The sequence below is a fragment of the Lygodium microphyllum genome, chromosome 26, assembly GCF_053477565.2.
Source record: "Lygodium microphyllum isolate KBCC chromosome 26, Lygodium_microphyllum_v1.1.10, whole genome shotgun sequence".
Lineage (NCBI taxonomy): Eukaryota > Viridiplantae > Streptophyta > Polypodiopsida > Schizaeales > Lygodiaceae > Lygodium > Lygodium microphyllum.
The window spans coordinates 83,557,841-83,579,791 of record NC_141160.1 but is presented as its reverse complement, the minus strand read 5'-3'; the positions used below and the strand labels follow the sequence as shown (position 1 = coordinate 83,579,791).

At 42.3% G+C, this 21,951-nt stretch overlaps 1 protein-coding gene across 1 annotated transcript in view; it reads left to right on the top strand.

The window, feature by feature from the left end:
- The window catches only part of LOC148013475 (rab GTPase-activating protein 22-like), a 136,083-nt gene that overhangs the window by 14,985 nt on the left and 99,147 nt on the right, over window positions 1–21,951 (top strand). The window contains exon 4 of the mRNA XM_087668614.1: window positions 18,875–18,978. Coding sequence (XP_087524740.1) covers window positions 18,875–18,978 — 104 coding nt within the window. The remainder of the gene's footprint in view (window positions 1–18,874; window positions 18,979–21,951) is intronic.

Below are 21,951 nucleotides of genomic sequence, written 5' to 3'. Positions count from 1 at the left end.
TTTCGTCATCAGACATTTCGGAGTCCGTGATCCATGAGTTTTTGGATTCTCTATCTACTTGAGAGAGAGATTCAGAGGGGGATATTATTTCTTTGCCCTCAGAGGGGGCATCTACTTCTTTGACTTCAGCGGGGACCCCTCCACCTCCCACCTCAGAGGGGTACCTACTCCACATGAAGTTCTTCATCCATCCTGTACTTTCTTGGGGCGGTTGTCTTCGACCAGTCATCTCTTCTATTGATACCCAGGATCTTCAGGTACCACCTAGATCGGGACCTCGGATGTTTAGCCGCGACTTAGTGATGAGGCCTTCGTATCCCTTCTAGCATGGATGCACGGAGCTAGTGGCTTCTCTCCCGAGGTTGTGTTTTGGGTTCTCCAGTTCACTTTGTCTACTGTTCTTTACTGTGGGTTACCTTTCAGATGGAAATCTTGGATCTTAGGGATCCTCTACATCTTCTTCCTCCTCTTCTCTTCTTGTCTTCATCCCTTGGTCAGCATGGAGCCACCTTCCAAGATTGAGCCGGGCATATCCTTATGGTTCTCGGTACCACACAAAGTCCGACATTCCTCCTATGCATTGCATGATTTCATCATCTATGTACTAGGGCGCTTGGGCAAGTGAACAATTTCCCCACGAGGGACACTATCCAAGTGGCACCTGCTGCATAAGTATTGCATCTCCACCTAACTCTTCTCTTGTTCCCCTTTTTGGGCCTGAGAGGGGTTATTGAGAAACCCTTTACCCTTCACCCACAGTCTGCGTTTTTATGTTTTTGTGTTTTGCGTTTAGGGTTTGGAGCCCCAAAAAGGGGCCCCATCCTAGATTAACTATGCCTATTTATAGGCCACTCTCTCATTCATTCCTCACGGCTGATTCGTTCAGTTCGTTACCTCTTCTCTCCAGCCTCTCCACTACCCTTACACCCCTTTAGGAGGACATTGCAGTTCGTGGTTCGTGGCTGTCTTCATCATCTTCCTTGTGCTACGGCACCCTTGTTCCCTTGTATCACATTCACTCCATGATTCAGAACTTCATCATTCCATTCATCAGAGTTTCTTCTCTCTTTCCTTCCCTTCTTCATGTTTGCCGAGTTCACTCCGTGTTCCTCCCCGCAAACCCTACTGTCTTGCTGGTACGTCATCTTTTGACAGCTGTGTCTTTGTGATTACTGTACAAGCACGTGCCCCCGCCAATGCCGCTCTAAAGAAGTGAACGAGAAGGCCCATGGTGGACCCCTCACAATCAGTCATACGTAACACCCTATAAAAGGGAGTCACGACAATCACAACGACATGGACTTTTTGCCAAAACTGCTCATTAAGGCACAAACGCTGCATGGCTTTGGCCTCCTCTGTCCCATGCTCATCCCACTCATTCCATAGAGTGGACATCATTGTCTGGCGCAAGGCGGACTGCACCTCGTAAAGGTGCTCCAGCAATAACCATATGTAAGCAAAGCGAGTTGAAAAAGACTTCTTCAACTCAAGTGTGCTATGCTCATGATACATCGCAAGCACCTTTACCTTTACCATGAAGAATGTGACAATTGATGTAGCTTTGTGGACCACCCTCTTCACCCACTTGAGCTTCCCAATGTCCTCATGAACAAGTCCAAACAATGACTTGCACATGGAGTCTACACAATGGTAGGGAACTTGGCCTCAAGCAAATGGCCCATGTGCCGACAATTCGATGCATTGTCAGTAACAACTTGCACTACATTTGAGGGGCCCACCTACAACCACAATTTACAAATTACAAGTTATGTATAAATCAAATTTCAATTATGAATCATGATATTATCATAATGAAAGAAAGTGAAACAAATTTAAAACGCAAATTGCAATGTATACCTCAATGATAGCTTGTCGAATGTGGCGGTAGATGAATGCGCCTGTCGTTTTTCTCCCCCTCTTGCCGGTATCTACGGCCCGCAAAAAGTAAGTGCCGAGTGGACATGAGACGAGTATGTTGATGATGCCCCGTTTCTTACGATCACTCCATCCGTCGGTGAGAATGGAGCAACTATATTTTATCCACGCGGCCCGAATAGGATCAAGGGCTCTATCAATCCTCTCCTCTTCATCAATCTTTCTCATTCTCATGTCGTTGTATGTGACACCGGTCCATCCTTCACATGGATCCATATTGGCGATGGCTTTTACCATCTTCTTCCACTGCTCTTGCTTTAGGACATTGAATGCAAGATTGCACTCAATCACTGTGCACGCAATTTCAATGTCCGCAAGTCGTTGCCTTTCTCTAAGAAAGGCAACCGATCCACTCACATGACCGGGTGCTTGAGAGAGAGACGATTGTCTCTTTGGCACCGCATGAGCCTCCACTCTTTGTCTTTTACCGGAGCTAGATGCACATGTGGAGTCCCCCACTACCAATGGTAGAGGCCTCTCCCACATTGGTTGAAGCTACGCCCACATTGGATGCTTCCTTGTTAGTAGGCATAGGAGTTGATGCCAATAAGCCACTTCCTTCTCCTCTTGTGGATCCCCCTCTCATCTTGGTGAGAATCTCCGCAATGTTTTGGGGGATCTCCTTGCATGGAGCAACTTGCCCCCCCGTCTTGGAAAGATGTTGGAGAAGCCGAGTTGCACCACTTGTATAGCACTTCTCGCAATACTTGCATGTCCAATGGTGGGAGTTGGACTTCTTTGTGTTCCCCTCCACATGGATCGCATGTAAATTGAAGGCCTCGTGCTTCTCATGAGTCATGGTACTGATGACGAATAAAGAGGCCCAGAGAGAGAGAGAGAGAGAGAGAGAGAGAGAGAGAGAGATCTTTGGTCATGCTTCTGGTCTTCGCATCAATGCCTTCAAATCAGCCATACTCAGTTGCACGGAGCCTGATTTATAGTCATTAGGTTGACAGGGCCAGGTTGTTTCCCATGGCTCCATTGTAAGGCATCTTGGATACCCATTGGGGGTGGATGTTCGGCCAAAGGAACTACTGGAGTGGATTTCATAAAAACTGGCAGTGAAGTTTATGTATTGAAAGTCACAAGCATGGCCATTCCATGTCCGCCTCAAAGTGGCTTAGACAATTATGTTGCCAATGCTAACGTATTTCCTACCATTGCTGCCGTGGACGCCTACTACTTTGAAGGCTCTCACTCGTCCCATTCGTTTCATGTTATGGAAGAAGGATTCACTGCAAGCAGGTATTTCATGGATTTCATGGTTACATACATGTACCCCTAAACGGATGGGTGGTGGAGCTATTTTGGATGCTGAAACTCATATGCTGGCTCTTCGTTGGTCTCTTTTTCGCGCCATGTGTGTGGATCATCACCCGTGGACCATTATAGCCCGTTATTTTCTTGAGGACAGCGGGCTACGCCATGGTAGTACACGACTTCGGGCCTCCTGGTGGCATGTCCTTAATGCTGACTCTTGATTTTCCAGTCCCTCTTCCTCTCTGTTACTGCACTTGGTCGGCTCTTGGAAAGTGGTGCTCCAAAAGGCCCGTTGGCATCAAGTGGGGGACCGCTTGCATACTAACTCCTTTCAATTGGAATTGTTGGCAGTCTCGAGATTACTTTCATGGGAAGACAAACATTAGCTCAGACCGAGATTTAACCACATGGCCCGTTTGGGTGTGACTTTGGTTGCGGATGCTACCCTTGCCACTCGCAATGTCCTCGCATCGTTTCGGACTGCTAGGAGACTTTTCAGGATCCTGCGCGGATACCGTGATTTATGGGAACAGCTTTTGTCGGAGCTTCAAGGTAGGCAACCCTTTCCTGCCTTGGCTGTGGATCGTCCTTGGCAGGACTGGGACCTTGCAGGCCGATTGAGTCTGGAAAAGGCCTCTGCTAATTAGGTGTATAATCTTCTCATTTAAGATCATCAATGGCTGGGTGTGAAAGCTAATACTGTTTGGGGACTGCGGAAATCGCAGTCATGGTGGAAGGCAACTGTGATGGAGGGCTGGCTGAATAAGACACCTTTCAAATTCAAGGTCTTTCTGTCACAACTCTATAGAAACAAAATTTGTATCCTTTTCATTAATTTGTCTATATAATGATTTATTAAATTTATTTCCTTGGCACTAATTAGATATAAAGAAAAGTGCATTGGAGCTGGTCACTGATGAGTGGTCACAGGTTATGGTGGACCCACGCGGTGGGTTAGAGAAAAGATAGTTGACACTTCCACCTATATGGCCCGATTGGGCGCCTGTGACTAGAACTCATGCATATCAGGGTTAGACTCGCACACAGAAAGGATTGATGCCTTGAAGTGTGGGCTAGATCCACCAGAACAGACAGTTACAATCAACAAGATGGCATGATCATGAAATGCTTGTATAATGTGCATGTGGGTTGAAAGCTTGAAATGCATATTTCTTTGCACAGGAAAGTCACATGAAGATTCAGATACCATTTTTGCGATGTACACGGAAAAAGCTTTCATATGACACCCATATTGGGGGGGTCCCTAAATTTTAGGAGATCCCTAAATTTTAGGAGCCTCGAATTAGCCTAAAAATGCTAGTCCTAAAAAATAGGGATGTCATTCAAAAAATAGTAAGTTCTGTACTCTGACTGTGCTTACTAAATTTGGTTGTTTCTATTCTTGACAGTATTCAACCCAAAAAGGAAGGCCATAGAGAAGAGACAAGCATCAAGACACTTGTTACACAAGTTTCCAAGTGTCCCACCACTTGTCACATCTCATGACATGTGGTTGGACACTTATCTTGTGCTACTCCACTTTCCCCTTTTGTACTAGCTCTTCCCTCTTCTATAAATAAGAGCTCGTTTTTCTTCATTCAGCATCATTTTTCTTTGCTGTAAACTCATGTACAGCACCTATAGATAGCCAGAAACTGGCCCCATCCATCCCCATCATCATCCCCCACTTCTCCATTATCAAATTCCTCCATATTCCCTCTTTTATCACTGCTGCTGCAAATTCATTACAGCACCTCCTTTTCAAGCTCTTTCTTCCATTTTAGCAACAAGAAGCAAGCCCTATCCATGTACTATTGTTCAACGATGGAGAATGCTGATTTTCCCTTTTTCTTCTCTTATACTGTAAAGAAATCAGTTCTTATCATTGCATAATAGATAATGCATGTGTGTTTGTACATCTTTGCATGATCTTGTGAGAGAGAATTACTTCTTCTCACTCTTAGGTTGATTGTAACTGAGCTCTTTCCTAAGGGACTTGGGTTGAGTAGAAATACATTCCTTCGGGGGGGGGGGGGGGGGTTGCCCATCTTCAACCCTCAATCTTGTCTCCATTACTTTTACATTTTCATGGCTGTAATTTTGTGAGTAATTTTCATTTTCAGCTTTAAGTGTTCATTCTCTTTTATATTAAATCTCGAAAACAAGCGAATATCATAATTGTTAAGCATACTACGTTGTTCGGGGTGTTTACAGTGGTATCAGAGCTTTGGCTCGGTCCTCATCCCAACACTGGTAGTGCTTACAATTATAAGTTTGTTTGTTTTCAGCCCTTGCATTGAGTGCTTGAGCATATATTTTTTTTCTTAAGAGTCTCAATGGATCAGTCGAGTGCTATCCTTCAAGCCATTCAAAGTCTTAGAGAGGAGAATCAGCAAATTCGTGACCAACTTCTCAAACTAGAAAAAGTTGAGAATCCCAAAGAATTCAAGGAAAGAAGCCCATCTGCTTCAAGGAGACAAAGCCGTACCAATGAAAGGAGCCGATCAAGAAGTCCAACTACTTCTAAGAGGCAGTCCCATTCTACTTCAAGACAAAGAAAGAGATCGCGTCGAAGCTTATCCTCTTCTTCAAAGTCATCTGACACCTACTCTGATGGACCCTCTTCTAGTAACGAAGAGTCACACCCTTCTCGTGGAAAACCTCATCATCGTCAAAGGCGTCGACATTCTTCACCCTTGTCTCCATCTTCATCCCCATCAAGCACTTCATCATCTTCAACCTCAAGATCCGGGCATGGACGAAGGCATAAGAGGAAGAAGAAGACTAAGTCACTATCTCAACTTGAAAAGAAGATCAAGTTCAGTATGTATGATGGTTCCCGAAATCCTGATCTTCTTCTAAAGTTTATTCGTCAATTTCAAATTTTGTATGGTCGTGACAAGTATAAAGAAAAAGAAAAGATTAAGTTTGCAGCTTTACATTTAACTGACTTAGCCCATACTTGGTGGACGGGGTTGGAATATGATCATGCTGCCCCAAAATCATGGCGGTCCTTTGTTCGCACGATACAAAGCCAATTTCTTCCTGTTCATTTCAAAAGAGATGTAAAAATGGAATGGGATCGGCTTTGGCAAAGGAAAAATGAGTCACTTGGTGACTATACCAAGAGATTTTGGGAGTTACTTTTGAAGGTCCAATATTTCAAGAAGATCAGCAGTTCGGAAAAGCTTAGGAAGTTTCAAGGAGGTTTGCATTTTAAACTTCGTACTGCTCTTAATCATTATCATTGTTCTAGTCTCAGGGAACTCATTGACCATGTTGAGACATGGGAAATGGAGCACAATGGCAACAAATCATTCCAAAAGAATGATAAGAAGAGAGTAGCTGATGATGAGAAGTATTCAGCCCCAAATGAAGAACAAAAACAGCGGCAAAAGCAGCCATCAAATCAAAAGAAGATGAAGCCCTATGCACCTCCTAATGCTCCTCAATTTCGCTCCAATCTATACCCACAAGCAAAGCAACTTTCCGAAGAAGAAAAGCAATGCTTCATGAAAGAAGGGAAGTGCTTTAAATGTGGACAAACAGGCCACATAGTGAAGCAATGTCCAAACAAGGGACAAAGCAAGGTTTCTGACAACAAGCCTAAGTCGCCAGTGAAAATCAATGCTATCAGTGATGTAGTTGCAAACACAACTCACACTCCAGAGACTCGCAAATTATTAAAAGCTTGGGGACAGTTGCAAGGTAAGCAAGCACTATTCTTGATAGATCTTGGGGCGAATGAAAATATCATTTCCTTGCAATTAGCTAAAGAGCTTGGATTAAAGAATGAAGAGATGGACACTCCGGCACAAGTTCGCCAAGCTTTAAATGCTGATGAAGGTGACACAGTGAAGACTGTGATACCCTACATTGGCAAGCTCAAGTTTCAAATTCAAGGCTATAGTGATGAAGATACCTTCTGTATCGGAGACCTTGATGGTTGCGATGTGATTCTTGGCATGCCCTGGAATCATAGAGTAGATTCAACCATCTTCTCTTAGAAAAAGAAGGTAGAACTCACCAACAAAGGCAAGAAGTACGAGATCCAAGCTGGAGTTTCTGGAGATACCATACCTATGGTAAGCCATATGCAAGTCTCTAGAGCAATTAAGGATTGTGTTCAATGTTGTCTGCTTTATGTCACTGATGTAAAAGATAATATGAATGCTGAAAACCAAGAGCGACTTCAGCTCTTGGAAAAGTATAAAGATTGTTTTTCAGAAGATCTTCCTTATTAGCTTCCCCCAGAAAGGCCAGAAGACCATCATATTGATATTAGCCCGGGCAGTTCTCCTCCTAATATAGCACCATACCGTGTGAGCCGTCCTCAACAAGAAGAAATCAGAAAGCAAGTCAAAGACCTACTCAACCGTGGGCTAATTAGGCCAAGTAGCTGACCATTTTGTTCACCAGTTCTTCTTGTTCAAAAGAAAGATGACACATTCAGGATGTGCATTGATTATCGAGCCTCAACAAAATCACTGTGAAGAATCGGTTTCCTATTCCCAGAATTGACGACATTTTGGATCGTCTAGGAGGCTCAAAGGTTTTCAGCCGCATTGATCTAAAGAGTGGTTATCATGAAATTAGGGTAATACCACAAGATGTACACAAAACTGCTTTCCGCACTTCATACGGTCTTTATGAATTCTTGGTGGTTCCTTTCGGATTAACCAATGCACCAGCCACCTTTAATCGAATGATGGAGCGCATCTTTAGAGAGCATCGACAATATGTCGGTACTTTCTTTGATGATATTCTTGTCTTTAGCAAGAATGAAGAGGAGCATCATCAACACTTGGAAATCGTTCTACAATTACTTCAACAAAATCAACTCTTGGTAAATGGTAAAAAGAGTGAATTTTTCATGCATAAAATAAATTACCTTGGGCATATCATCTCTTCTGAAGGAATTCAGATGGATCCTGAAAAGATTAGGATAATCCAAGAATGGCCTCATCTTCATGATATACATGAGGTGCGATCGTTTCTTGGCTTATGCTCTTATTACGGCCGCTTCATCAAGCATTTTGCACATATGGCTTTTCCACTTCATGACCTTACAAAGAAGAAGATCTCTTTCCAATGGAAGGAAAAAGAGAAGGCAGCCTTCACAAGGCTGAAAATAGCTCTTACTTCTGGACCTGTTTTTATCATTCCAGATTTGGTAAAACCATTTGTGGTGGAAGCAGATGCTTGCGGTGATTGTATTGGTGCAGTGCTAATCAAGAAGGCCATGCCGTAGCCTTTGAAAGCCGCCGTCTAAATGATGTGGAGAAAAGGTATGACATTTATGAAAAGGAGCTCTTAGCAGTGGTTCATGCTTTAAAGATATGGAAACATTATCTTTTAGGCAATGAATTCCTTATTAAAACTGATCATCAAAGCTTGAAGTATTTCAAGACTCAAAAGCATTTGTAGGAGAAACATGCAAGATGGAAAAATTTCTTGTCTATGTTTCATTTTCAAATTATGTACACTCCAGGGAAACAAAATGTAGTTGCTGATGCACTTTCTAGAGTGCCTTGCATTGCAACTATTACAGTGGCTCATCATGAAGATTTTCAAACGATGAAGAATACTTATGATGAAGATATTGATTTTGCAGCAATTTGGTCAAATTTACAGCAAGGAGGTTCTCATCCAGATTATTCCAGCAAAGATGGTTACCTTCTCATGAACAATCGCCTTTGTGTCACTCTTCCTGTTTGACAAAAGGTACTTAAAGAAAGTCATGAACCCCCTTATGCAGGGCATAGAGGGAGGGCAGCCACTCTAAGTGCAATTGAGCGCTACTTTTATTGGCCAACATTACGAAGAGACACACATAACTTCATTGAGGCTTGTCTGGTATGCCAAAAATCCAAATATGATAGGCAGAAGATTCCAGGATTGTTGCAACCTCTTCCAGTGCCCAAAGATCCATGGGAATCTATCATAATGGATTTCATCTCAGGTATTTCAAGAACACCTCAAGGTCATGATATGATTTGGGTCATAATTGATAGATTCAGCAAACAATCACATTTTATTCCATGTCATAAAACATTGAAATCCGCACAAGCTGCAAGACTTTTCATTCAACATATCTTCAGATTACATGGTATGCCTTCTGAGATCATTTCAGATAGAGACTCCAAATTCACAAGTAACTTTTGGCGTGCTTTATTTGAGAATTTGGGAACCACTTTAAAGTTCTCCTCAGTTTTTCATCCTCAAACTGATGGCCAAACAGAGGTGATGAATCTCACTCTTTTGGATATGTTGAAAGCTTATGTTAGTGAACATAAGTCACAATGGGAGAAATATCTTCCATTATTGGAGTTTGCTTACAACAATACAGTGCACTCATCCACAGGGAAAGCTCCAAATGAAATAGTACAGGGTAAAGTGATTCCTCCTCCAATTATTCACACTAAAGATAAGATTTTTGCTGCTGATGAGTTTGCTTTAGATTTAAAAACTGCAATGGATCAAGTTCGAGCCACTATCAAAGTTGCCCAAGAGCGACAAAAGAAGCAAGCAGATAAACGAAGAAGACCTTTGGCTTTTGAAAAAGGTCAATATATCTTGCTAAAGTTTGATAAAAGCAAGCTCAAACAAGGTTTTGGTCAAAATTCATCTTTTCCAAAGCTCTCCAGTAGATACTTTGGACCCTTCAAAGTGATTGAGAAAATAAATGAAGTTTCTTATTGACTTGAGCTTCCTACTCATTGGAAAATACACAATGCTTTTCATGTAAGTTTGCTAAAACCTTACATAGGACCAGAACCAAAGGAACCCATTACTGAAGATCCCCCAGAAGTTGAAGAAACAGAGCAACTCTTGGAACCTGAAAAGATTTTGTTTCTCAAGGATCGAACCACGAGAAGTGGCCTTGTGACACGAAAATTCTTACTAAAATTCAAGAATCTACCCACAACAGATGCACAGTGGGTAAATGAAAAATTCATGAAGGATTACCCAAACATTCTTCAGCCATATCAAGAAGCTTTTCAGCTGAGGACAGCTGAATAAAAGCCAGAGGGCTGTCACAACTCTATAGAAACAGAATTTGTATCATTTTTCATTAATTTGTCTATATAATGATTTATTAGATTTATTTCCTTTGCACTAATTAGATATAAAGAAAAGTGCTTTGGAGCTGGCCACTGATGAGTGGTCACAGGTTATGGTGGACCCACGCGGTGGGTTAGAGAAAAGATAGTTCACACTTCCACCTATATGGCCCGATTGGGCGCCTGTGACTAGAACTCACGCATATCAGGGTTAGACTCGCATACAGAAAGGATTGATGCCTTGAAGTGTGGGCTAGATCCACCAGAACAAACAGTTACAATCAACAAGATGGCATGATCATGAAATGCTTGTATAATGTGCATGTGTGGGTTGAAAGCTTGAAATGCACATTTCTTTGCACAGAAAAGTCACATGAAGATTCGGATACCATTTTTGCGATGTACACGGAAAAAGCTTTCATATGACACCCATATTGGGGGGGTCCCTAAATTTTAGGAGATTCCTAAATTTTAGGAGGTCCCTAAATTTTAGGAGCCTCGAATTAGCCTAAAAATGCTAGTCCTAAAAAATAGGGATGTCATTTTAAAAATAGTAAGTTCTGTACTCTGACTGTGCTTACTAAATTTGGTTGTTTCTATTCTTGACAGTATTCAACCCAAAAAGGAAGGCCATAGAGAAGAGACAAGTGTCAAGACACTTGTCACACAAGTTTCCAAGTGTCCCACCACTTGTCACATTCATGACATGTGGCTGGACACTTGTCTTGTGCTACTCCACTTTTCCCTTTTGTACTAGCTCTTCCCTCTTCTATAAATAAGAGCTCGTTTTTCTTCATTCAGCATCATTTTTCTTTGCTATAAACTTATGTACAGCACCCATAGATAGCCAGAAACTGGCCCCATCCATCCCCATCATCATCCCCCACTTCTCCATTGTCAAATTCCTCCATATTCCCTCTTTTATCACTGCTGTTTTACAGGACAGCAAGCCTGTAAATTCATTACAGGACCTCCTTTTCAAGCTCTTTCTTCCATTTTAGCAACAAGAAGCAAGCCCTATCCATGTACTACTGTTCAACGATGGAGAATGCTGATTTCCCCTTTTTCTTCTCTCATACTGTAAAGAAATCAGTTCTTATCATTGCATAATAGATAATGCGTGTGTGTTTGTACATCTTTGCATGATCTTGTGAGAGTGAGAATTACTTCTTCTCACTCTCAGGTTGATTGTAACTGAGCTCTTTCCTAAGGGACTTGGGTTGAGCAGAAATACATTCCTTCGGGGGGGGGGCTTGCCCATCTTCAACCCTCAATCTTGTCTCCATTACTTTTACATTTTCATGGCTGTAATTTTGTGAATAATTTTCATTTTCAGCTTTAAGTGTTCATTCTCTTTTATATTAAATCTCGAAAACAAGCGAATATCATAATTGTTAAGCATACTACGTTGTTCGGGGCGTTTACACTTTCTTTGGCGGGTAATGATTGGTGGTCTTCCTCTTGCCTCGGCGCTTTCCAAGCGTAGAATCTCGAATGGCATATGAAGATCTTATTCCACTTTTTCAGATACTAGGGATGCTGGCACATTTGGACCACGCGGAATGCTTTTCTCTTTGATTCGGCCTCTAATGTATCGAGACACATTGCCCGGCTTAAAGGGCTCTTGCATTGGCAGATAGATCTCATTCGGCCCTCGGACTTACTCCCTCGGGAGGACTTGCTTCCCTGGCATATGGCAATTGCCTCTGGGTCTTTGCCATGATTGGTGTAACCTTTTTCGTGGATTAGTACTGGGATTTTTCACACGTTGGCCTAGGGCCCTCGTGTCTTTTGTAATCATGTAATCATGTAATCTTGTACCTTTTTTCGTAATTAATACAATTACCTTTTACGAAAAGAAAGAGAGAGAGAGAGAGAGAGAGAGAGAGAGAGAGAGAGAGAGAGAGGGAGAGAGATGCTTGAGTCTCGACTCTCGACTCTTGAAAGTTGAAACTTGAGTCTTGAAAGTTGAAAGAGAGAGAGACTCGAGAGGCCCGAGGGTTGGGATAAAGTTGTGGGGTAAAGTTGAAAGAGCAAGAGTGAGAGAGAGGGAATGGGAGATGAGAATGGCAAATGCTTTGATAGGGTACGGGATAGAGGGAATGGGAGATGAGATTTGACTCTTTGAGAATGGCAAATGCTTTGATAGGGTGCGGGAAAGAGGAAGATGAGAATGGTAACTTGTAAGTGCTTGTTGAATTGGTGTGGAAGCATGGAGGAGAGGAGCACCTTTTGTAGATGAGAGAAGGGTCAAAGTTCAAAGTTCAAAGAGCCAAAGTCTAAAGAGAGAAGGAATCCAAAGTCTAAAGAGAGGGCTGCAAGCTGGAGCCTAGAAGAAATCCAAAGAGGAGCATTAAGTTTTGCATGGATGATGGCTGGAATTTGGAAAAGAGGTGTGGGGTGAGGTATCCAAGGCTTTCCACCCCCCCAAAAAGTGCAAAGTGCAATCTGTAGGAAAAGCGCGAAATGCGGGATACGGGGGTGCAAGAAACGCGAGACGCGGGGGCATACAAAATGCAAAAAGAGCACACGCAGGCCATGTGGCCAAAATAGGCCAGTTTTATCGTACGAAATCGTACCGTACGGTACGGTACGGATCGTACCGTATGGACCGTACTGTACGGACGGTTTCATACCATGTACGGAGGCAACTATGTGCGCGGGAGGCTTGTGCCTCCTCAAGATGTTCTTCGTTCCCAACAATAGTAGTTTCGTTCCTGTGCTTCGATTGTTGGTTTACAGAAGATAGATCTTGTAGATGTAATTCGAAGTGAAATGGAGAGATTCCAGGCAGCTTAAGCCATTGATGTAAAAGGGAAAGAAAAGAGGTGGTTCAGTAGTTTGTCTGGTTTGTGATTTATCATGCGTATTGCCTTGTGGAATGTGAAAGGTATTTCTTCGGGCAGTAAGCAATATTGGTTGTGGAAAGTTGTGTTGGCTGGAAATTGGGATGCCTTATGTGCTGTGGAGCATAAACAACACGCTTTGGCTGGCTCTTCTTATGTTTACAAGGTTTATGCAATCTTTTTTAGTGGTCGAGCTCCACATAAATCGAGAGTTATGTTGGCTATCAAATCGTCCTTGCAACAATCATTGGTTTCTTAGGACGCTTGTGACTGGTTTTTGATTCTGGAAACACTTTATGAGGGAGAGGTTTTGTGGTTGGTGGGCGTATATGCACCTTCTACAGCAAGGGAACGTTGTGAACTTTGGGATGACTTGCACTGCCTTGCCACGGCTTGTCAAGGCTTTGTAATGGGTGATTTTAATGCGTATGTTTCTGGGGATCAGATGACTTCTCCGCTCTCAATCATGGATGCCCTTGAGAGATAGGCTTGGGATGCCCTGAAGTTGGATCTTTGAAACAGGACATGTGGTCTTGGACGTATCCATCACAACCAGGATATACTCATTGTTCTTTTCAGCATCCAAATACTTGGGCCAGATTGGATAGGATCTATATTTGCCAGTCTGATTCTTTTCTTCCTGCCATCATTGACATGTGGGTGGAAAGACAACATGTCTTGTCAAATCATTACCCTTTAGTCTTGGAAATGAGTCGCAGACCTGTTAATGCTTTTAAGGCTCTCCTTGCTCGGTTGCCTCTTCGTTTTAATCAATCTTTTCTGCTACAAAATCAGTTTTTGGATGGTGTCCAACAATTGATCACTTCTTTTAGCTTGAGGGTCCTATCTGGAGGGATGGATGCATGGAGGGTTTTTAGGGACAATGCCTGAGTGTTTTCCAGACAATATGGTATTCGGCATACTTCCTCTTTACGAGCTGAATTGCAACATGCTCAATCTTTATTGGCTTATTCATTGTCACTATGTCAGGTAGGAGATTACAATGATGATGTGCTCACATGCATTGAATGGTTAAAAGGTAGGGTTCAATCTCTTTAGGAAGAGGAATATGCAAAATACAAATTGCTGGCCAGGGCTGAACTTTACATGACAATAACTGTCAATCCCATCATTTTTTTGCTCGTCTGCACCAGAAATATGCTCGGGAAAATATAGTGTGTTTAATGGATGGACAAGGTGTTATGGTGACTGATCCTGCTTCCATCATTTAGATGAGTGTTGAATTTTATAGATCCTTATTGGGTCCGCAAGAGATTCTTTTAGATGTTGTTCATTCTGCTCGCAGATATATTTGCAGGTTGGTTAGTAATCAGGTCAAACCCGATTGGGTGGATTTAATGGAGGTTGATATTTCAAAAGATGAAGTGGAAGAAGTACTGTCTCACTTGCCTCGGAGGAAAAGCCCTGGCTGATGGGCTTCCTAATGAGCTATTTTCAGCCCATGTGGAGCAGCTTAAGGACCCATTAACTCGCCTGTGTCAGCAAGTGTGGAATTCCGGTACGATGCCTTTAGATTGGAAGATTGCTTTCATTAGGTTGTTGCCCAAGGTTCCCTCTCCAACATCTTTGAAACAATGGAGACCTATTTCTATTATGGGTTCTTTATATAAAATCTTTTCCATAATCATTGCCAACAGATTGTAGAAGGTATTTCCGCACCTGGTTCATCCACGTCAATACGGCTTCATTAAAGACCGGAATATAATGCACAACATCTTGAATGTTCAACTGGGAATTGACTATGCCAAAGCTTTAGGTAGGTGGTTATGCTTTAGCTTGATATTGAGAAGGCATGTGATCATGTTAGTTGGTCTTTTTTGTGACAATTAATGTCTACAATGGGATTCAGTCCTCATATGATTTCTTTGCTAGATACCTTTAGTTAGGGTGCTATGGCTCATATTGCACTTAATGGAGGGATCACGGAGGAAATTGCCTTATCCCGGTCTCTTCGGCAAGGCTACCCTCTTAGCCCTTTGCTGTTTGCTTTAGTCACTCACTTGATGCTCTCATTGTTGGATAAGTTGGCTGATCAAGGTGAGATAGTTGGCTTGTCTCTTCCCTATGGTACCCAACTTGTGGGTCAATCTTTGGCAGATGATTCTTTCATGTTCCTCAAGGCAGATTGTACTAATGTTAATCGGGCAATGGTGGTGTGGAATCATTTCGCTTTGGCATCGGGTCTCCATATTAATACTCAGAAATCTACTCTTCTCTCTTGTACGGAGAATGATCTACAGGCATTGGGATGGCATGGTATTGTGATCTCAAGGGGAAATATAACAAGACACTTGGGATATCCTATTGGTGTGGAGGTAGCCCCTTGTGCCTTGCTAGATTGGATGGGCTTTCGGATTCATGATAGGTTTATGTACTGGAAATCTCAAGGCTGCTGGCCTCTACATGTCCGACTTAAAGTTGCTCACAGCGTATTTATGATCAGTATGATTTCGTTTTTTCTACCACTACTTCTTTGGACTAAGAAGTCCCTTTTGGAATTGGTTCAGCCTATCAGATTCATGTTCTGGAAAAAAAAAGGCAATCGTTTGGGACAGGTGTGGATTTCGTGGCAACATGTGGTTACTCCGAAAAGGATGGGGGGGTGCAGCTTTGTTGGATGTTAACTTGCATATGACTGCTTTGAGGCTAACCCTTTTGCCGGCCCTATGTGTATAGAGTCATCCTTGGTCAAATATTGCTAAATTTTTTTATAGAAAAAACTGGCATATCTCATGGTAGCACGGTTATTCATGCCTCTTGGTGGCATGTGCTCAATTCCTCGAGGCCTATTAAGGTCTCTCAATCTTTTCTCCTTTCTCATTTGATTGCATCATGGCAGGAGATGTTATGCTTTGCAGTTTGGTGCCCTCCTGATAGTCGTAAGGAAGAGAATTCGGTGCAAACAGAAGTACTAGCCTCCTCTAGGTTGTTGGATTGGCCAGATAAAAATTTGCAGAGAGATAAGCTTAATCTGATGGCTCGTTTGGGTGGGATGATTACAAAAAGGAAAGAGAGAGAGGGATGTTTCAAGAAAACTCCATTTAAATACGAAGTCTCTTTTTGTCGAATGCTGATGGCTTGCCCCTTGCTTTAGCCCTCTCTCTAGGAAATATCTCTAATGGCTTATGCTTCTTTTGCACTACAATTGTGGAGACTTCTCGCCAAAAGTTTGTCTCTTGTCTGGTGGTAGGGAAGTTTTGGTCTCTTTTATTGGGGATCTGGCAAGACGTGGTGGTACCTGTTCTGTGTCCTTGTGATTGGGTGTTTGGCAAGCCAAAATCTTAGATCTTGTGCAACAGCACATGAATAGTGTTCCACTTTTTGTGCTTTTGGGGTTGTTGGCATAACTGGTCACCTGGAATGCCTTTATTTTTGACTCGCATTCAGGTGCACATAATCATATTATTTGGCATTTCTTGGATCTCTCGGAATCATATCTATACTCCTAAAAGAATGAAGGGTGGAGCTATCTTAGATGTGGAGACTCTTATGATAGCACTCGGATGGTCTTCAGACTTTGTTTGAAGCTATGTGTGTTGGCTAGCAGCCTTGGGCTTCTATAACAAAAGTCTTTCTTGAAGACCAGAATAGCATGTGTGGAAATACCCAGATTCAGGCCTCATGGTGGCATGTTTTTAATGCTAATTAGCCTGTTCATCTCTCATCTGCCATGTTTTTGATTCACTTGATCCGTTCTTGGAAATTGGTACTTGCGTAGTCTTCTTGGTGTCCAGATGTTGATAGTTTACAAGCTTATTCTCTACAAGCTGAATTGTTGGCTGTTTCACGGCTTTTTTCATGGGAAGGGAAACAATGATCTGGGGCCAAGTTGAACAGAATGTCAAGACTTGGCTTATTTCTATTGCTGATGTGCTTTTGCTTATCTGACACACTGTGATGTCATTCTGGTCTGTTTGAAGGTTTTTTCATTTACCGAGAGGTTTCATCTCTTATGGGAGACAATTTTAGCTTTCTTGCGTGTTTTGCAGCCGTTTGCATGCTTATGTATCGATAGTGCATGGCAGGATTGGAGAATTAAGGGATGATTGTTAGATCGTGCATGTGTCAATGGAATATATCATTTGCTTATTATGGACCAGCATTGATTGACAATTAAGGGCAACAACATTTGGGGTCTCCACAAATGCAAAGCTAGGTGGAAATCTATGTTGATGGTGGGCTAGCTTAACAAAACTCCCTAAATACAAAGTCTTTATTTGGAGAATGTTGGTGGGTGGTCCTCCTCTTGGTTTTGCACTATCAAGTGGCAATATTTCCAATGGCTCTTGCTTCCTTTGTACTACAAATGAGGAGACATGATCATTGGTTTCTTTCTTGCCCCGCGGCGAGAAAGGTATGGTCTCTTTTGTTTGCTCTTTGGTGTCATGTGGTTGGCCCCACCATGAGAGAATGGGTTTTTGGAAAACCCAAATTGACAGATTCTGCGCAGTCACATGCCAAGATTGTTTTCCATTTTTTGCATTTCCAGGCTTGTTGGCATAACTGGACTATTAATAAATTTTTTCTCTATTTCTGGAGTGTGTAGTCACATTTCCCTTTGTGGGGCCTTCTTCATTGGCAGTTCAGCACCATTCATATATGCAGGCACCCTTCCCAAGGATGATTTGCTTTCTTGGCATGCTGTGGTTTCTTCATTTTCTTCTCAACCGTATAGTCCAAGTGGGACTCGTGTATTGTCAGTCGTACAGTTCACTTGTATTTTTGTGTTTTTGCTAATTAATACAATTACCCTTTACGGAAAAAAAAAGAGAGATTCTGAAGAAGATGAATGCTGAATACTGAAATCTGAAGCAGGGTATGTACAAGAGAGTGAAAACAAACTTGTACAAAATACTAGATCCTCCTTCTCAATCTTTTCATTCATAGGAATTTGATCATGTTCGGTTCAATAGGGTGCCCTACTTGTGTGGGTGGGTGGTTAGCTATCCTCCTTCTCAATCTTTTCATTCATAGGAATTTGATCATGTTCGGTTCAATAGGGTGCCCTACTTGTGTGGGTGGGTGGTTAGCTATCCTAATGTTAAGTATTTGAATAATAAGTGCAACATCAACAATAGAAAGCAAGATCTGTACCTAATGTTTTATCATTTACTGAATTTATGTGGAAACTTTTACTCTTCTAAGTTTAAGGTGGCTTGGACACTCCTGAGAGGAGCTTCTCATTCTTATGTGGCATTAACAACTTCCAATTGCACCAAGATTTAGCAATCCAGTTATGAAAGGATCAGCAAATGGCATGTGGCATGAAGCTGAAACCATGTGATAATAGTAAGGTCAACTAATGATGTAGCAGCACTGTTGATGGCTGTCTTCAGCTTTGAGGTGGCCGCTTTCAGCAATTTTCAGATTGAACTTTATTGCTGTTTGCTCAGCTTACATGCCCGAATATTCTCTCTATAGATGGGCCCTGTGTAAAATTAGGGGTTATTGCACTGCTGTGTCATAATCAGGGTTGGTTGTTCTTTCTGGGGCAGCTTGCAACAGAGGAAGTAATCTTAAAGAAATAAATTCTGGCTTAAGTAGCACTTGTTCACCTAAAACTACAGTTTATGCAGAGGAAGAGTATGTGTTTCTACATATTTCTACATACAACCACATAGAACAACTTTTGTGCAGAGTTATACCAATGAACAATTCTGCAATTCTTTTCAATATTTGGGTGAGATTAATAGCCTTTGCTCTCAAAGGGCATCTCAAAAGATGTGCTGAGACTTGACCTTTGCCTAGGGTGTGCATCCTTCCATAAGGGGAGAAGTGTGGGAGTTTTTGCTTGGGTGCTTTGTTGCTGATAGCACTTACGTTGAGCGTGCAACAATCCGCAAATCTCGCAGGTATTAGTCTCCTAGTAATTAATGTTAAAAGAGTTGCAAGTGTAATTGTTTTGCTTGTATTTTGTTTTTAGTTAGCCCAGTTTGTTTATGAAGGCTTCTTGTATCTTAAAACTTGATGTGCTCATGTTTAATTATTGATTTGCACAAACAAAAAGTTTCTTAAAAACCATGAAAGTCATTCTCTAAATCCTGATCCAGTTGTGGGAGCCTCTTTTGGTGTTTTCTTTGTTTTGGGGGTGGGGGGGTGGGTTGGGGAGGAAAGATAGGGAGGGGAAAGGGAGTGAAAGAGAGACACGGCAAAGGGAGGGAATGAAGGGGATATTTTGAAATGACTTCTCATAGAAAGACCGTAGTGTCTACTCAACAAAGGCTTATAATGAAACAAGCATCATGTCTGGTAAACAGAAAAATGCTAATGGTAATGAGGAACACATATTTCCCATAAAGAAGTTTCTTGTATGCTTATGTATTCAATGGGTCAGGTTGCCATGCTATGTGACTGAAGGTGTGCTGTACTTGAGGTTGTAAATTGAACTATCTCTGGTCTCTAAGTCATGATGAGCAAATACGATGTGACACACCATTTGAGGCAGTGCCATTCCTTATCTCCATTGTTCAAAGCATAAGAAAGAAGTACGGTTGCATAAGCAACAAGTGGATCTACTCTCTTGCTGTTGTACAAGATGGAGGCTTGATGGAGGCAAGCATAGCTAACAGTGAGAGACAGAAACCGTGTTCTTGAAGAAAATGACTTCTTGCTTTGGCCCACAGTTATGATTAAAGTGGAAAATGCTATAAAAATGACTGTGCTTTTCCAAAAAGAGATTCCTAGACGAAAAGGACAAGGTATCCCTTGTAATCATGCCTTGAGTTGGCCTACCTTGTGTATATTCCATGACTGAAGGTTACTTTCTTCTCAATGAACCAGCGAGAAAGGGGTTTAATTTTAGCTTTTTTGTTTCCCCTCCTTTCCGAGACCAGTTGCAAATCTTAGCAGAATCAGTGATGCGCACGTTCACAATTCTTTTTGATTTCTTTGCGTGCACTGCAGATATGCTCTAGAGCAGGGTCAACACAGCGTGTTGTTCCTATCTCCTTTTCTTCCCCATCGTTGTACTTGTACATCAGAATTTACCCTACAAGAAAAGAACATAAGGGATAACGTGGCTTCATGACACACGTTTGTAAAGTTCATAGATAGGAATATAAACTTTGGTAACATATGCCATGGCCATGCAACTAGCCAGGATGGACTGTGAAGATATGATAGGGTTTGCACTCAGGAAACACAGCATATATGACCAAGACTGAAACACAGACTCAAACAGAGACGAGCAAAACTCAAACCCTAAACACAAAATGCAAAACGCAAAATGCAAAAACTCAAAACTCAAACATAGAGGGAAGAAACTTTGAAGTGAATGAATGATGTAAATGAATGTAAGAGTGTACAGAATGGCCAAGGGCAGAGCAATGCAATGGAGAGTGACGTCCATCGGAAATGGATCCCAAGTACAGTAGCCACCAAAACATAGCAGTGGGAGGCTGAAATCTAGTAAATGTAGCAGTGTACCACAGAGGAAGGCTGAAAACTAAGCACTGGAGGCAGAGAATTGTCAAGTGACAATAGGAGAGGTGTTCGCTGATGTAGATGGCCTGCTGGACAGCAAAAACGCAGGTACTACAGCAATGGCATGGTAGGAGAGATAGCAGCAGCCTGTTGCCTGGCATAGATTCTGAAAACACAGGTTGATCAGGTGCTATGGTGATGCAGCAAATGGAGACATCTAAACAGTAGTTCGATGGCTAAAAAAAGGCCACCTATGGCTGGATAGTGATGGGCTGCAGCTAGTGATGGCTAGATAGCAGATGGTAGGTGGTTGATGGTTGAAATTTGCACGGTAGAGTGAGAAACCTGCATGACAATATAAGGCTGAATGGTGGGCAGCTTGTCTATTTATAGATGTTGAAGGGTGCCCCAAAAAAGTGGGGTTTTGGGGGATCACCGAAACTCTCTCAAACCACGCACCAAATTTGGGTTTTTCAATAGTTAAGCATGTTTTGGGATGTTTAAAAATACTAATTAGCTGTAAAGCGTGCTTTAGCTCAATACCCCCTCTTAGGCCCAAAATTAAGCCTTTAAGGGAGGCTATCAATGTTTTATTCCCAAGCGTCCCATCCCAAAGCAACCAAGGCATCAAACAAAGGGTGCACATCGGCTGCCCAGTGGCCTACCAAGACTATAGAGGCGATGGTTATCTTATCAAGGGAGTCCAAGTAGTCACCCCAGAGAAGACAAGGCATTGGACAAAGGGTGCTCCTTGTCTGCCTAGTAGCCTACCAAGCTCTACAAAGGCGGATGGAACCACATTGAACTTTTTTTTGTGGTGGAAAGTTAATTTTAGAGGTGGCGGCCAATTAAGTAATAGCTTAGGATCCATCCAGTGGTGCTTTGCACAATGGGATGCATAGTATGTTACATGCCGAAGGATGCTCATGCAACAGGTATCGCTTGGATAATACCCCTCGTGGGAAAATTGTTCACTTGCCCAAGTGTCCTAGTACAAAGATGATAAATCATGCAATGTATAGGGGAAGGTACAATAGGGGGGAAGGCCAAATTTGAAGACAAGTGCTGAAACCTGTAGAATACCAAGAAGGGTAGGAACCCTCTCTCAACTTGGATGTTGATGCCGAAGAAGGAAGGGGAGCTTAAAGATGTCGGTCTTCGTGTGGTGCAGAGAACCATGCGGATGAAGATAATGAAGTATCCCTATTGGAAGAGCGAGGATAGAAGTCACTGCCATGATAGCTTCAAGAGAGATGCTGCATAATTTGCTTGCAGGAGGAGAAGCCTCCTTGTTGGTGGGAGAGCAAAACTCCAAGTAGATGGAACCATGAAAGCAATGGCGTGCATCTCTCGTCTCCTCTCCATTAGGAAGGATTGGTGCAAGCCTGCATGTTAGCCCTACA